Raw genomic sequence first — 16,544 nt, 5'->3', positions numbered from 1 at the left:
CTGCACAATTTGTTAACAAAGGTATTCGCGCAGGGCTTCGTCTAACACGTGCCTTAGAAAGTAAACGTGTTACTCGGTGCAGGCACCGCAGGATTCGCAACAAGCAGACAATTAGATGAGGGATTCGGTGCTCCTGTCATGTGCTGTTACCGGCGGGAGAGGTGCATTTAAGAGCCTCTCTCTCGGGCAGCAAGTGAAAATGAGTTTGGAGGGCTCAGTTCTGTGGAACATGGACATTCAATTTGAGAATCATCCAGAGGGTGGACTGGGAACCGAAAGAGGCCTTGGAAATAATGTTCAAAGTGGCCCCACATTACACATCTTCAGCAAGTCCAAGCATTTTGCTTTGGGAACATTTTGAAATACTACACAAAAGAGGCCCAGGCTTCAGAGGCCTACTGGGAAATCTCCAGTGTTTCATATAGGCCAGTCCACCCCTCCCACCATCATGCAGCATTTCAAAGTTTCTACTCGAATTTGATTGGAAATGCAAGGATTATAGTTGGTTTTGCTTCGAAAGAAGCATTTGAATGAAGAGCAGGTGCTAAAAGCTGCTCCAGGATTTCGGACCGCTGGCGTTACTCGCCGTCTAAAGTTGAACCCATGCTTGGCTGCATTTTTTTTTTTAATAGCCCCTTTCCTTGGAACTGGCATTCATTTTAAACACCCCTTAGACCCAAAATCAAGACGTCAGTGAACCGATTTCACCACCTTTCTGCTTGAAAATGTCTTATCTGACCCAAGACAGCCTGACCTCCCTTTATATTGTCCTAGTGCCTTCACACCACAGAAGTCAGTGTTTCCCCAAAGCATGTTTTTAAATAAAACGTGCATGCAAGCATGCATCATGTCAACAACCAGACCAGACTAGTCAGCAATGATGAGTTATAAATGCAGCTTTATATGGTGCAGGTATTTATGTAATGTTAATGTTAAAGGACATTTGTACCGCGCACTATCACCACCGGAGTGGTCCCCTGGCGCTCTGGCGGCTCTGAAAGAGGAGGGGAGGTTGAGTTAGTGGGAGGAAGCAGGAAAAGTGCAAGGGAGCAGTGATGTGCTGTTGGCGGCCTCAGCCCGGTGGGTCCGTTGGCTGGGCCTGGGGTGTTTGTGGCCGGTAGTCGTTGTGTATTGTTGTGCGAGTCTATGTGTGTTTTTGTTTTGTTGTTGCAATGTAGTGAAGTTTGTGCGGTTTGTTGTGCTGTAGGTTTTGGTTGTGTTTGGTTTGGAGTTTGGGAGGTGTATGCAGAAGGGGCAATTGTTATTGGGCTTGGTTAGTTTGCATCTCTGTCCTGAATTGAGGCGCTAGGCTTGCGCAGTCTCCCCTGATGCGCCTCTGTCCTGATCTGGGTCTGACTGGCATACAAGGCTCCTTACTCCTCTGGCCCCCACCTCTATCATGCTCTCTCATAGCTCCCCTTATCCTCCCTTCATACTCCTGTGGCCAGAGCACCTGCCAATGTCAACATCTCAGGTAGTGTGATGATTGCCAATGTCTCGACTATTCCACAACATTGTGGTACCTGGAGGTAACTAAAGGGCGGGCGAAAGTGTTTGTGGGGTTGGCTGGGGTAGTTGACTCAGTCTCTGTGCGTGTCGCCTGAGTTTCAGTCTATTTATTGTGGCGTACACACCAAATGAGGGACTTTGAAATGCTTATGACCTCTTGCCCGTGAGCTCTAACTTGACAAAGACAGACACTGCTAAAACTCTCCATTTAGAACTTGTGTTTTCCCCAGCCCAGTAATAAAAGATAATACGTAAAAGAAAAAGACTTGGGGAATGGCCTGTGGTAGCCTGTGAAGCACTGCTATGAATTTATCATGGCAGTATGTCAAAGCTCTTGATACTTGCCGGCCTGCACCCTTTTATTAGGATTTCATGGAGGCAGACCTCTTGAGCTACTCCATTCTAAATGATATATTTTCATTTAAATCTCTTTTTAATGTGTCTAAATGCTTATTTATACTCATTACAATATATAGAGTGCTGATGTCACATAGGTATGTCTGTATGGCACCAGCTGACCTAGAGATTCATGAGTAGATTCTGACGCTGTTGGTGTCAAGCTAATCAGGCTCTTCCAAGCTGCACTCAAGAGCTAAACAGGCCCTCTCTCCCATCACTTTCACATCCTGCAGGTGAAGGTTGCGGTGTGTTTCGAAAGCAGCATTGAAAATCTATTCAAACACCTTACCTCTGTTACAAGTATATTAATTTCGGAATTGAAACCAAAAATCCATTGTATTGTTCACCCACCCGTTGCTGGGTGAGTATCTGAATGAGTCCTGTTCTTTCCTTTGTATTTAGGTAGTGACAGTTTTGCTTTTCCCAGTGTGTGTGCAGGACTGTCTATAATTGCCAAAATGTAACAATATATATATATATAGGTAGATGGCCTATGCCTGACCATAGCAGTCATGTGTTAGTGAGGAACAGGCAAATGCATTGGAGGGCCTCTCTACTTTCTTATTCACCAGCCGAGCTCAACCACTGAGGGGACTCTTTGCAATTGGGGAAGGGAGATGAGACACGAACCCCAGTTTTTAACTGGAATGACTTCCAAATCTCCTCCAGCAGCTCATGCCCCTTCTGCATTGGTTTCTGTGCTGCCTGACCCCAGTCCTGCAAGCCTTCAATCCCCATGAGCCAAGGTCCTCAGAACCCCCAGAGTCAGATGCCCCCTAGTCGCTCAACCTCTCCAGGCTGCACGCGCATGCCTTCATACCCCATTAGATTTGGAAAAACAAAACCTATCTTTTAATACAATTCTTAATAATTAGTTACTATATAGCCCTTTAGCTAGATCACTGTACAAAGAACAATTGTATATACAATTATTATTATCCAACTGAACATGGTACTGATTTAATGGCCTCAGAAGGATGAAAGGCTTAGTTGGCCCTGCCCGTATTTGAACTGGAGACTTGCAGATCACACACAGATCTCAGCAGTGACCATTTAACCCACGAAGCTATCTTACCTATCTTACCAGACTTACTTGCATTCTGGGACCTGCAGTCCAGAATTTCCCAATTATAATGCAGGACAAGTCCCAGAATGCAAAGAAAATAGGACTAGGCAAACATCTCCTGAATGGAATTGGTGATGTTGGCATGTATGCCTGCATGCTATCCACCCCAGTGTGGCACCAATCCCCAGATGGGTGCCAATATTAAATGCCCCAACACTGCAACCCTGTGACACTACACACAATTCCAGTAGTTCAATCACCTGGAGCCTAAGATGCCCCTAAGGACTTTCATGCCCTGAGGCCTGAATAATTCCAGCCCTCAGTTGTCTCAGCCTGCAGATGGGCGCCTGCCCAAATACAGGCAGCAGTCAGATGCTGCCATAATGCAACTGGCTCACAATCCTCAGATGCCCACTTAGCTCGAAATGCCTAATCACAATGTGTGACACCCAATCGTGCATGCTGCCCTACACTTGCAATTTCCCCCCAATGCTGCATTCTTTGGCCGTGTGGCTCCATGGCAGCACCAATAAATCCGGCAGGCCCACTCACAAGATTCCACCTCTTACCTTACAATGGTTTTTAATGTAGCATGGGGAAAAAAAGGATCAGACAGGTGATGCATTTAGACAGGGAAATGGAACAAGTTAACACAAATGATGCAATGTGATGACCTGGGAGAGATCATTCAGAATTCGAATGTTCCCAGATTTTAGCATTCATATTCCCTGAGGGCTGACTCATAACAATGGCTGTGCCTGGTGATCTCATAACTGCAATGACCAGAACATTCCACGGGAAAATGGCGGACACCATTTTTTCAACCGTGGAGGTCATTACGAGTTTGGAGGTAGCCATGGTGCTATTAGCACCAGGGCTGCCTCCAAACCCGTGTCCGGGTAGTCGGAATGGGGACTTACCGAGTCATTCCAGCCTTGGAGGACCCGGTAAGTCCCCATTCTGAAAACCATTCCCCATTCCCATTCGAGCCCCCATAGGGCTCAATGAGAATGGGAACTAGCAGGCCCGTTATTGGCTCCCTGGTCCCCTAGCGGGTCCCGCTAAGGGCGGCTTGTAAAACCAGCCGGCCCTAGTGGGACCCGCTAAGGGACCTCAAAATGCGGCAGTAGGGGGTTAACGGCACCAGCATCCTTACCGGTGCCGTTAACCCCCTACCGCCGTACTCGTAATGAGGCCCGGTGTCTGTCATGTGTAGAGTGAATCTTTAAATTTTTTTGTATTACTACTTCTATCAGGTAATCCTAGACTGCAAGTCATTCAAGTTTACACCAAATATATTTTTTAATCTAGGTGTGACGAGGAATTATTGCATGTTTGAGCACATTTCTTTAAAAAAAATTAAATTGACAGCAGAGATCATGAGGAAACATTTATCAAGTTTTATTCACACCAGTAATAAAATTGCAATACATTTTCATAAAATAAATGTTCCAGTTTATATACAGAAAACAGACTGTACAGACCCCTCCCGAGTTCCCCCAAAAATCACAAACATACAGGCAAATGCAGTGCTCAGCTAAGCAGGCACAACTGTACATCTAAAAGTGTAACTTGCTTTGTGTCGGAGGGGGAAAAGTACTACAATGTTAGCAGTCCTTTGCGGACCGAGACTTAAAAAAATATTGCAGGCAAGCCAACAGACGCTCCTCCATGGTTGTGCGGCAGAACATCTATCCCGCATTGCCTCTGCCAAGCAGGGCTTTGTTATTGAACCTGGGACTCAAAACTTCCATTCAGCTGTCCCTCCTCATAGTCCATCTGACATAGGATCATGTTGTTCTTCAGAAAGAACTTATCTCCAACACAAAATCTGAAAAACAAATGAGAGCCGCTATAAGACTGTTGAATAGACATCATGATCGTGCAAGTTTATCGACAATGCACAAATTGCTAAAGACGAAGAGTAAGGTGCTTTGTATAGATTTCCCTTACTACCCATAGTGTCTGGATCCTGGACTGACCCATTTCCAGCCCCATGCTCAGTATGCTTCAGCAGTTAAAACGCATGTATGTACTTGGGGGTTTGTAGAGCGAAGTCTTCCAGGAACAGAGAAAATGGCTGTGTCGACCCATGATCAAGGTTGCCAGAGTCATACTGAGGGAGAGCATATTTTCAATTTCCTAGTAACAGGTTGGTGCTACGCAAGTCTGGAGGCAAGTCTGTCGCTGAGCATGCATCCATTTGCACCACAGGGAATGTGGGAGCTTTCAGCAGCGCAGCATCAGTGGACCTAAGAGATCAGGAAGGCAGGTAGGGCCCTCATCACGAGTTTGGCGGTAACCCTTAATTGCGGCAATAGCGCTATTACCGCCGCATTTAAGGGTCCGCCAGATCATGGCCTTGGCGGATTTCCCCCCAGCTCTGAGCTGGGGGGAAATCCGCAGCAAATTTGCCAATTTTCAGTGCTATTACCACCGGCGGGAAATCCACCAGCAGTAATAGCGCACATTTTCCCCATTGGGCCCAATAGGGAATGAGGAATTCCCGAATGGGCCCAATGGGGAATGGGCCCTAACCATTCCGCCAAACCCGTAACCTAGCGCTAATAGAGCTGGGGGGGTTTGGCGGTAGGGCTAATTGCGCCGGAGGCAATAGCGCTGGCATTACCGCCCAACTTGTGATGAGGCCCTTAACCTTGAGGACTGAATCTGTAGTTGGTTGGTCAGCAGTGGTCAGCGGCTTAAGCTGACTCTGAAAGGAACAAACAGTGGGTGTAGGGGCATCAAGGCCAGATTCCTGTCATTTCTTCCTTTAAATTGGGCAACCAGTCAAAGGTGATATCACTGTGGCCGTCATCTAAGATACAAAAGAGTGTAGAGTCATTTATTCCTAGGATGTTGAGAATAGTGAGTACAACCCGGGTACAGTTTGAATGGGATTTGTAATGATGCTGATGTCCACCAAATGATGTCAACGCAAGCCAACAGAACCTCAGCTTTGTAGAGTGTAAGCCGAATCTTCGGTGGCAAGTAGAAACTAGCCATGGCACAAGGCAGTCTTCTCAGCTGATTAAGCATGCTCACACAGTATCTAAGGGTAACCAGTATAGTTGAAACCAAAGGGTAATATCAAGAGCAATCAGCACATATTGAAAAGGATGGGGGAGATTGCTGGTCACTGGGAAACTAGCCATGTATCTGGAAATGAATCTGGGTGGAAGTACGCATGCACATTGCTTGTTTACGACATCTACCTGCGAGAAATGAAGAATGGTACTGCCCTCAATGACATTTTGAATGTGTAAAATAGTTAAGTGTCTATTTTATGGAAGCCTATAGTCCATAATACTTTTATTCATGCTAAGGTTTTTTAAATCTTGAATCCCTTGCATATGTATGTATCTCTTTGGAAAGGTGTGCATATCTTAATTGTTTTTACGCTCATAATGAATACAGATATGGCTTCCAGTAGCAATGAGTTGCCGGAGAGACTATGGGCCTAATTCACAGAACGTTCCCCAATGGGGTTTTGCCATTATACAATGCTTCTGTGAATTAGACCCTCAGTTGGAATTGTCTTTAGTGGCCGGCGGCCGGTCTGTGCGTGGATGTTTATTAACCGTGAAATTTATCAGGTCTGCTTGATATATGGGTATCCACACATGCGGTGACAGACTTTTTGAGGTTGAGTCACAGCATGCCCACATCTGGCTGGTGGGTGGGCATCTGTAGAGAGATGGAAGGCAGATGTCCAGAGGAGACCCTGAGCACTTTTCCAGGGTTCGTAATATGCTGAACAGCTTGCAGGAGAGCTGGGTCCAGGTGTTCAACACTAAAGAGAAAACTAGAAGATCGGAGAGGGCATTCATCTAGAAGAAGTGATTGTTATGGATGGCTGAGCAAATTCAAGTATACAATTCTTATAAATGATCAGGATTGAGGATGAGAAACAATTAGCAAAGTTATGGAAGAGATTCTTGAGCGAATGGTAGAGAACTGAAGTGCCAGGCACTTGGGAACTGCTTTGAGGATTGGAGTTGTTCTGAATGGCCGGAGACCATCTTTGATGGTCTTATTTGTGAACTGTGAATTTGTCCATCTAGTTAAATCAGGATGTCACTGAAGACATTGGGCTCATTATGTTTTTATTAAAAAGGTGTCTGATGGTCGCAGGTTTTCCACAAAAATGGATGTGGATTCCAAAAATGGAGTAGGACCATTTTGCCCAAAGACATTGTTAACAAAAAATAGAATACGCAATACAACAATTACTGACGAAAGGGCAGGTTTTTGGTGAGTATACACACTATCAGCGAAGTAGTTGGATGTGGCGTGACATGCATCCCAAAGGAGATTATGAAATATAGGCAACATGGAATAGCCGTGTTGAAGATTACCGGCATGCTTCTGAGAGACAGAGGATGGGTGTGAAGCACCAGGACAAGCAATAAACACGGTGGAAAGTGTAGCACTTGAGAATGAGAGGTGGAGGGGGAAACACAGATGCAGCTACAGTGAATGTTCGATCTGAGCGAGTTCTGTGGGTGAGTTCGGAGCAGTATGGAAAGAACACAATACGGCTTTTGGCAAAGTCTGTGGGCCATGCTGTATGCACGCAGTCATTAGGGAATGCACATAGAATTGAATGTGGCGGTTGAGGGGAAGAAAGGTGGGGCACTCAGGTCAATGCCCTTCGATTAGGGGGTCAGTCCAGTGCTATAGAGGGATGAAAAGGAGGCCTGTGATGCCACAGGACAAGACGGGCTAGCATAAGAATGGGCAAGTGTCCCAAAAAGATAGATGACAGAGCAGCCGGAAATTAAACAAACAGAATAGAAGGAGGGATTCAGGAAAGGCTGTATACAGAAAGAGTTTTGCAATGGAACCTTGTGCACATAGGACACACAGGGCCGAGTATGATACTCCTTTGTCTATTCTTAAACACATGTTATGCGCTTTATGATGGGTAGGACCATGAACATGTTTGGGGAAATGCACGTTTTTAATATTTGTGGAAAAAGTCAACGAGCAGTTCTGTTCAAGGTATAGAAATCAGCCTGCAACGCTGATAGTTGTGCTTGATACAAAAGCTAGTGGTTGTGCTTGATACAAAATGGATGCTGAGGGCCAGAACACTATTTCAGAAAGAACCAACTGGCCTGCGCGGCAGAGAGTATGCAATGTCATCATATCTCTTTGCATAGAATACATGGTTTTGTGTGGAACCTCCTTTGACATTGAGAGAAACTTTGAACATGTTCAAGCTGCAACTTTCCAGACATTCATGGCATCTCTTCTACTGGTCCTAGATGCCAGAGAACATCACATCCAGAATGGCTGGTATCTGACAGTTCTCTGGTGTAAAACTAACTCTGGCCTGTCATTGTTAAGAAGCTCTGGCCTGTCATTGTTAAGAAGCTCATGGATGCTTCATGGAGTTGTTTGAAGCTGTCAGGCTCATACTTACATCCCCTTGACTGCATCGATGCTGTGGTTGTGGGCACTCAAATAACTTAAGGGGACAGATGCCTGGCGAAGCATGGTGATGGTGTCCTTCAAATGTTTAGAGTCAATTAGCATACATGCAATGACAGATGGGCATTTCAAGAGTATGGGAAACATACACTCAGATGATGACTTTGTCTAGGACTCCTAGGGAAGGTAAAATGTGATGGATGCCTAAAAACAAACCTGCTAATCAGGAATAGGGTAGGGTCGGAAGGGAGGGACAGCGTGATTTGCCCCTAGCCAGAGGTGGGAAAGTCTGGTCTTGCATGGGCATGCCTTCTGGGCAGATGCAAACATTTGCTTTCATTAATAGCAGAGCACTTTTTCAGTGAAGTCTTGACTGCTTTTAAGTCATCGGGGAGTACCCAATCATGTGGATGGTGGACTATAAACTCAACATATGTTATATCATAAATATGGGTCAGGTGTGTAAGGGTCCAAACATGCACGTGGCCTGGTGTGTAATTTGAATGCCTCCACATTATTATTATTAATATTAATATTCCTTGACTGGTGATTAATGTCTGGTTGCTTTAAGTAACCCCTTTGATCGTGAGTACTTAGATATCACCTTTATGTTTAAACAGATTTAAAACAGATATTTTTTTCATGTTTTAATGGTTTTAACATTATGCATTTTTAGCGGTGTGCCCACGCCTATCAGTATTTTTCTAGATAAACTGTTGTACCCTTGGGACCATTGCATATGCTTCTAATGTTTTAATGTTTAATTGCAATGTGTCCAATGTTGTACACACAAAGCCACTCGGCTGAACGTGTATTAACAATAAATGAATACATGTGTCCTGTGACCTTATCCTGGCACAAGCAATCTGTGCGAGTTGAGTTGATGTTTTTCCGTGGATAGTTTCATGTTGTGCTGTGTTCCAGTGCAGCGTGCCAGGCCACAAATCAAGGCTACCCTGTATATTTGCAAACAGAGCTATTGTAATGACATTTTTTGTAAAGGTCTTCCTATTGAATATACAGTAGGAATCCTCATCCCGGCAGCTGTGATGGCAAGCTGGGCTCATAGCCATCTCGTCTTTTATTCTATATGAAGTCCTTACTTTTTATGATGAATGCAGTTGTATACATGAGTTTCATTGTGGGTTCTTGAGTGTTTGAACATCATTGTGTTCCTCTGAATGTCAGAGTGTGTGGGTGTGTATCAAGCCCCGTGAAGTCCAAGGTGTATGCACATTTTTCAGTCAATTGTAGACAACCTTGACTTCATTGAAAACGTGTTTTTTAATCAGAATAATAGCGTTTCCTTATAAAGCAACTGCTACCATAATTGATTTTATTCTGTAGTACTAGAAACAACAGGCTATACTGTCGTTCGATTTAATATCCCATATGAAAGAAATGCTGACGCAGCCCTGCCAGAACTTCGACCTCTGATCTGGAGTTTAAATAAGGGCGTTACTCTTTTAACTATCTCACCAGGTAGCTGACCATGACGTTTCTTCCCCCCTCCGTCCCCCGTTTCATAGTTGGTTTGTGCACGTTTGAGCACTGTTCATCCCTATAGTGAGTGGCAGGGGAATTCTGGGTAAATGTAACGTAATTGAAATGTTTAAATTTTCAATAATTATATATTTTCATTGTATTCAAGACATTGCATGTGGGATTGAGCATTCCTGAGTGTGGGAGCGCATTTGTGCTTTTCTGAGTGTAAGTGCGTACATATTGCATCCATCACAATTAAGGGCCCGAATCGGTTCAAAGTGACTTTACAGTGCTGAAAAGTGACTTTGCACTGCCGACACAAACCCTGATTCATGGAACCGTGCAAAGTGTATTTGTGCCGTGCAAAGTCATTTTGTACTGCAAAAACTACTATGCGCTGACTTTGCCTGGACTTTGCACAGCGAATGCGAAGATACACTTTGCACGGTTTCATGAATCAGGGTTTGTGTTAGCAGTGCAACGTCACTGGTCAGCAGTGCAAATTCACTTTGAACCGGGCAAATATTCCATGAATCTGGCCCTAAGGGTGCATATGCACAAGACAAACATATGGCACTTGTATGTGACACTGTGTGAGAGTGTTGCTAAAAAGTACATTTTGAGCAGAAATATTTTTTGTAGGCAACATTTCAAAATGGAGAGTCCTAATGAGAAAGTGCAGTTGGGGCTGAATTGGTGATGTTCCTCCAAACTTAAGGACGAATGTTTGTGTTCCACACAAATTGGAGATTGCAATGTTGGGGAGCTGTATTTGAAATTGGAATCCTGTGTGCATGCACCTACACCTTAATGAGGACCCATCCGTGATATCTGGCCATGAGAGTCTCTTGTCCTGGTTGCGGCCCTGCGAGCTGTGCTGCGGAGCAGCAGCTACTCAAAAGGAAGAGGGATCAGCACCCTTATCCCATGGAGCAGAAGCTTTAACGGAACTGGGGAGGTGCCCGTGTCGGTGTCGCCGAAGAATGGGGAAGCCTGGTGGCACCTGTCCTCTTTCCCATCTAAACTAAGGCTGACATCAGCAAGCACTGGCTCAGTGGCAACAGAGGACGCTGAGGAAATAACCCCCACTGACTGAGACAAAATGGAGGACATGTTGGAAGATAGTGACAGCGGAGTGGCTTCCAAGAACATGCGCTGCTGCAGCTGAACAAAATACCAACAAGTGCCATGCTCTGACCTCAGGAGCCAGGAATTAGAGCCGAGTCACAGAAAGTACCAGCAGCTGACTGGAGACCAAGGGTAGCCGAGAAGGAGCGCCCACTGACATGCACCTCTATCCAGAAAGAGAGGAGTGAGATTGGAAACCGGAAAGCACAAGGCCTAACACTGTCTCCCAGGACTGTGAGACAGAGGCCTGGAGCACTCTGGAGAAGAGCAGACAACCATTTGTTGCGAAACGTTTGCATGATGGGATATTGAAGCCCAATTCCCCAGAGCAAGGTGAAAAGAAACTACTACTGAAACGTTTTCATGCTAGGATAACAAGTCAATGTGTTTAAAGAAAACCGAGAAACTACTTGGCAGGACATGGCTGCATGCTGGGATTATAAGCCCAAATTCCCAGAGCCAGCAGAGCAAACTACCAGCTGTGACACCGCTGCATGCAGGGATATTGGCTTCCAATACCCAAAAAGAATATATACTCCACATGTTGATAAATTGATGCATACTGTTATAGTGAGTCCAGATTTACATGTAGCCCTGCTTTGCTGACGGGCATTTACTCTTCTGAGAAGGTTGTCCAGGCACTTTTGCCATTCCCATCTCTTCTGCATGTTGTGAGATGGAGGTTCGGCATGGTAAATGTTCCACCGGGAGGCCATTGGGTAGAGGGCTGGAGAAGCAAAGCATGTCCAAAACAGGCTTAGAGGAAGGTGGAATGGGGTCTGTATTGGGGGCCTTTTGGGTAATGTGCTGGAGATGGCAGTAGGCTGAGGGTTGCGGGGGATTCTCCCACAAACATCAAGGGAAAGGGGATGTTGAAGGAGGGGAGAAGAACAATAGTTACAGGGGTGTCCCCCTTATGTAGGGGCAGAGCTAAAGAAACGGATGCACGGAGAACAATAGGGAACGGACAATGGGGGTGCTGCAGCAGTGGCAAAGACTAACCAGAGAAGACAGGCTTCCTAAACCCAGCCTGCAGCACGAGAACATAAAACCCGCGTAGAAACCAAACTACTTGTTTTATAACTGTGAAGCAAGAAACTTTTGATAATCTACTGCAGACGGGTATTTTAGGGAACGTTTTCTCTTTGTGTTGACTTTAAAGCTTCATTATTTGGGACAAGGAGCATGTTTGCTTGCCGGTTTGTTTGTTTACCCTTTTTCCTGGCATATGAAGTGCTTTTCCCACACCATTTGCCACTATAGCACTTTCCTTTGAGCCAAACTAACGCTTATTTTCTTTTTGGAAAACACCTATGTGGATTGCGCTTCAGGCAAAATAATATATCCGTCACACCAGCAAGTTCACTTTTTAAGTAATATTTATTTTTTGCAATAATAGCATGCAATATCAATTTTTTCCAAACATTAATTCACAAATTGATCGTTTTTTTGCCTCTCAACACGTGTTTCCCCACGTCTTATGCTCGTGGTTCATCAGGAGAGATGCTAAGTTCCTGACCTTAACTCGTTTAATTAATTATTTGTGTGTTTGACTGTGTGGGTGTGTGTCTGTTCCTGGAGGGTGTGTCTATGTGTGTGTGGGCCGATATTGCGCATATTCCCCACGTTTCTGTACGTTGTGGATTGTTGGTATGCATGTGGATCTGGAGCATATTCGCTGCGCAGAGTTCCATTACGCGCGTGCGCACATTGCACTTAAGCACATTCCGACTGCAGTGCTATGGGGATGCATTCATGTTTCATTTGTTGGCTCTTCAGTCGGCACCAGTAGTGAATGAAGTCACGTCCTGGGGTCCCAGGGAGTGGAAGGGCGGGGCCAGGCCTGCAAAGCCTTGGAGCACTCAGATGAGGCAAGTGAGGGAGGAAGGGGGGAGAGAAGAGAAGGTAAAGGGAGCTTCAAGAGAAAGTGCAGGAATAACACTAAAATTGGCCATAATTAAAAGAAGGGAAAGTGCTACAGAAGGTCACATGATCACATAATGCAGCAAGGTATAACTAAAGAGGAGCAACCTGCCTCCATAGGTAGGGAACACGAGTTAGTAGGGGCCGGGGTGGCAAATGTAGGAAGGTGGTGCAGACAAGGCTCACAGAAGGATCAAGAGGTTAAAAAATATATTTTTCTTTTTAAAGTTCTTACATCTTTTCCTGAACCACGGGTGTTTTTCTTCCGTCCTGAGGGGCGGAGGCAGCGCATTCCGCAAATGATCCCCCAATGTGGTATTTGAATACCCCCATGTGTGTAATCCCACGTGTTTCTTGCCGTCGAATGTGGTGTAAACACTAAATAAACTGGGTCACAATCTATTTGGGTGCGCCCTGGTCATTTCTTCCATTATTTATGCACCCACATTTCTGCCAGCAGGTTTCTTTTCTGTGCGCCCCAGATCAGCAGGCACAGGGAAGAGGCAGACGAGTACTCAGGCACTTTGTGTTGGAGGGACCAAAGGCCAGTGGCCTAATAGCCAAAGTCGACGAGTCCCAGGAATTGGCATGGAATCCGAGTGTCCACCAGAGCCAGTCAAGGCAGGCGTGGCGTGTCCGCGCCCTCAGCCCCAGGATCGGTCTGACGTGCTTGCTTTGGACGGCACGCTGCTCTTGCAGCGAGGTAAGGCGAGGGTGTAGCAGAAGTCAAACATGAGTCAAGCATGAGATCATAATTCTTGTGTTAGGCATATTTCCAGTGTGGCATATTGGGTAAATGCTTCCGGATGTAATACGGCTTCTGTATGAGCCCATGCATATTATGCGTCTGTTGTATGTCCGCGTAGTGTGCTTAAGTGTGGCTGTGTGTGCATGTGTCGTCTGTGTGGTGTGTGCTTGCATGGAATACAGCGTACTGTTTGCGTGTATTCTGTTTTGTTTCTCGTGTGTCTGGACATTAAGGCGCATTGCGGGTGCATTTTGTATTTACATGGGAGGAACTTCTGTATATTCTGAACGTGCATTTATGGCTTGAATGTTTGTGTGTATTGCGTGTCAACTCCACTTGCGCGCATCACGTGCTGGTTGCACGCGCGCATCGTGCTTACATGTTTTCGGAGCCTTTTCTAACATGCACCATCCAGAACATTCTTATATGCAAGACACGTTCGCATTGGTCTCCTCTGCATGTTGAATGATCTATATAGACTATAAAGGTATGCACATGTGGAAGAGGTCCCCTCTTGTTTAAAAGGATTGTGGGAGTTGTGGCTCCCAGTCTGGTTTTGACAGAGATATATAAATATAATACATCTTGAAGGGATAATTATGTTTTGATCACGAGTTATAGCTCTAACTCTGATAAGCATTAGGTCCAGACAAGATTGAAGACGTGCATCTAACTAATGTGTTCACACTTTCTAGAGAGTTCACTTTATGTATAGAGTTGGGGATCTGTGGATTGTTCCTCCCTCTATGTTTGATCGGAAACTAGAGGATCTGTGGGTGAGTCACAGATATGTATGAACCCATTGTTTCGAAGGTGTTAAAAAACGATATTTGAATAACTTTGGCAGTACTTGCGATGATAATATTTATACATTGTCTGTTTCTTTGTCCTGTAACCTCACATCCAAATACTAAAACTGTCCACAATTAGTATGCATGGCTCAATATTACAAACACGCTAATGTTCGGGAAAAACGTTGTGAAAAATGAAATGAGCAACAAGCCCAATGTGCATTATGTATTTAGTGATTCTAGTATGCCACCCATTTATGAGATACGTTTGTCAAATTGGAAGATCTGTAACAATGTATGTGTACCAAAATGCTCTTTGACTTAATGCAAAAGCAGGCTAGAACCCTCACTGGTGCTATTATCCCTTTCCCTTTCCCTTACTCAGAGAGGCATTTTGAATGAGTGGAATATATATGGGTGTACCATACTGTCCCACTTGAAATGATACGCATCTAGCAGAATATATATATATATATATATATAGTCATTCTAGGTTTTGAAATTTTTATTTGCTCAGTAAGACAAGTGCATCATTCTTATCATGACGCAAATATGCACAGGAACTGATAATTAGAAATGAGCAATGTAAATTATTTTTAAAAAGCCAGTTTGCAAATTCAAATTAAATCATTTCGTTTTTTTTTTGCTTTATTGAATATCTGACAAGGCAACAAAAAAAGCCCCTCCCGTCAAGATATCTCTGTTTATTCTCCGTGTGCGCAGCTGTCAACAATGACAGGGAGCGTGCTAGCAAACATGCAATTAACAAGGCAACTCTCACGAAAGATATGAGACGTGGAGTGGGAGAGAGAGAGAGAGGCAGAGTGAACTAGAGAGATGGTAGATTGGCAGATGATACACCGGATACAGCGAGTTCTCTATAATGGGATTATATGTGTTTGCAAAACAAGAGAGCACTGCAATTATACGTGTATTTGGCAGTCCATTTAAAACGCCAAAGTGAACAGTGATTTTCCTTGCACTTTGCCCTGCCAATCTAAAGGTGGGTAGATGTGGTTGTCAGGCTGCTGCAGGGTGGTAAACACACATACTTATTATTTTTTCTTGGACCCTAGTGCAAAAAGAAGGTGGAATTACAACAAGAAATGAGTTTCTCATGCACTTCTTATGGAAGACTCCAATTACATTTTAAATGGAGGGCTATTACATGGATGGGGTATTAATCGCTGAAATTGAAAATGAATAGTTAAATGAAAGGTTCTCATTTGAATTAAGCTTGCAGTAATCTCAAAGATGATATTTCACATTATCTGTTGCATGATGTACGGTTCTCTATCAAAAACAGCTTAATTCATTCTGCTAATTAACTATGTAATGAAAATGGTTTTAGGATCACACAGACCACTAAAGAGGTCTTCAGAGTAATTCATATTGAAATTAGTATGTGGCGAAGAGAAGCATGAACACATCTAGCAGCATTTATATTAAGAAACATTCCCTGCACTAGCAAAAGAACATGTACATTGCATATAGCAGGTCGTGGAGTAAAGGCTGTATTCAAGAGCGAAATGATCATAAGTGTAATGACCTTTAAATCAATGACATACAGTGTGCATGATCAGAAGTATCATTTTCATTGTGTATTCTGATTAGAGTGTACTTGAGATTTCATATAGTGCAGAATATGCTCTAAAAGAGGATCAGAGCACTATGTAAAACCAATTACATGTGTGTAATGTTGTTATTTATACTGCACACAGCTGCCATTCGTATGGTCTCCAGGCACTGCACAGAACAGTCATAACAATCAAGACAACTTTGAGTGATGTTCTTATTTTGGGAGGAGGTGGATAAAAGAAAGATAAAGGGCCTCATTCCGACCCAGGCGGTAAGTTACCGCCTGGGTCGTACCTTTACCACCATGGCGTAAACTATGTTTGCGCCATGGTGGTTGGCGGATTTACCGCCCCATTCCGAGGTTGGCGGGGCGGTAAGTCCCCAATCCCCATTTACCCTTCCCCATTCCCATTTTTGCCCCATAGGGCATAATGGGAGTGGGGAAGGCGTTAATTACGCCACCGTAAATTACGGTGGCGTA

At 44.5% G+C, this 16,544-nt stretch overlaps 1 protein-coding gene across 11 annotated transcripts in view; it reads right to left on the bottom strand.

Annotated features, from left to right (window-relative positions):
- Nucleotides 1-4,351: 4,351 nt before the first annotated feature.
- LMO1 (LIM domain only 1) overlaps nucleotides 4,352-16,544 on the bottom strand; it is a 701,992-nt gene continuing 689,799 nt past the window's right edge. For all 11 annotated transcript variants that reach the window (XM_069623720.1, XM_069623721.1, XM_069623726.1 and 8 more), the window contains one exon: nucleotides 4,352-4,805. In XM_069623720.1, the coding sequence (XP_069479821.1) occupies nucleotides 4,700-4,805 (106 nt within the window). In that variant the 3' untranslated portion in view covers nucleotides 4,352-4,699. The remainder of the gene's footprint in view (nucleotides 4,806-16,544) is intronic.

Source organism: Ambystoma mexicanum, chromosome 11 (assembly GCF_040938575.1).
Source record: "Ambystoma mexicanum isolate Mex_15411 chromosome 11, UKY_AmexF1_1, whole genome shotgun sequence".
Taxonomy (NCBI): Eukaryota; Metazoa; Chordata; class Amphibia; order Caudata; family Ambystomatidae; genus Ambystoma; species Ambystoma mexicanum.
This window is presented reverse-complemented; position numbering and strand designations above follow the sequence as displayed.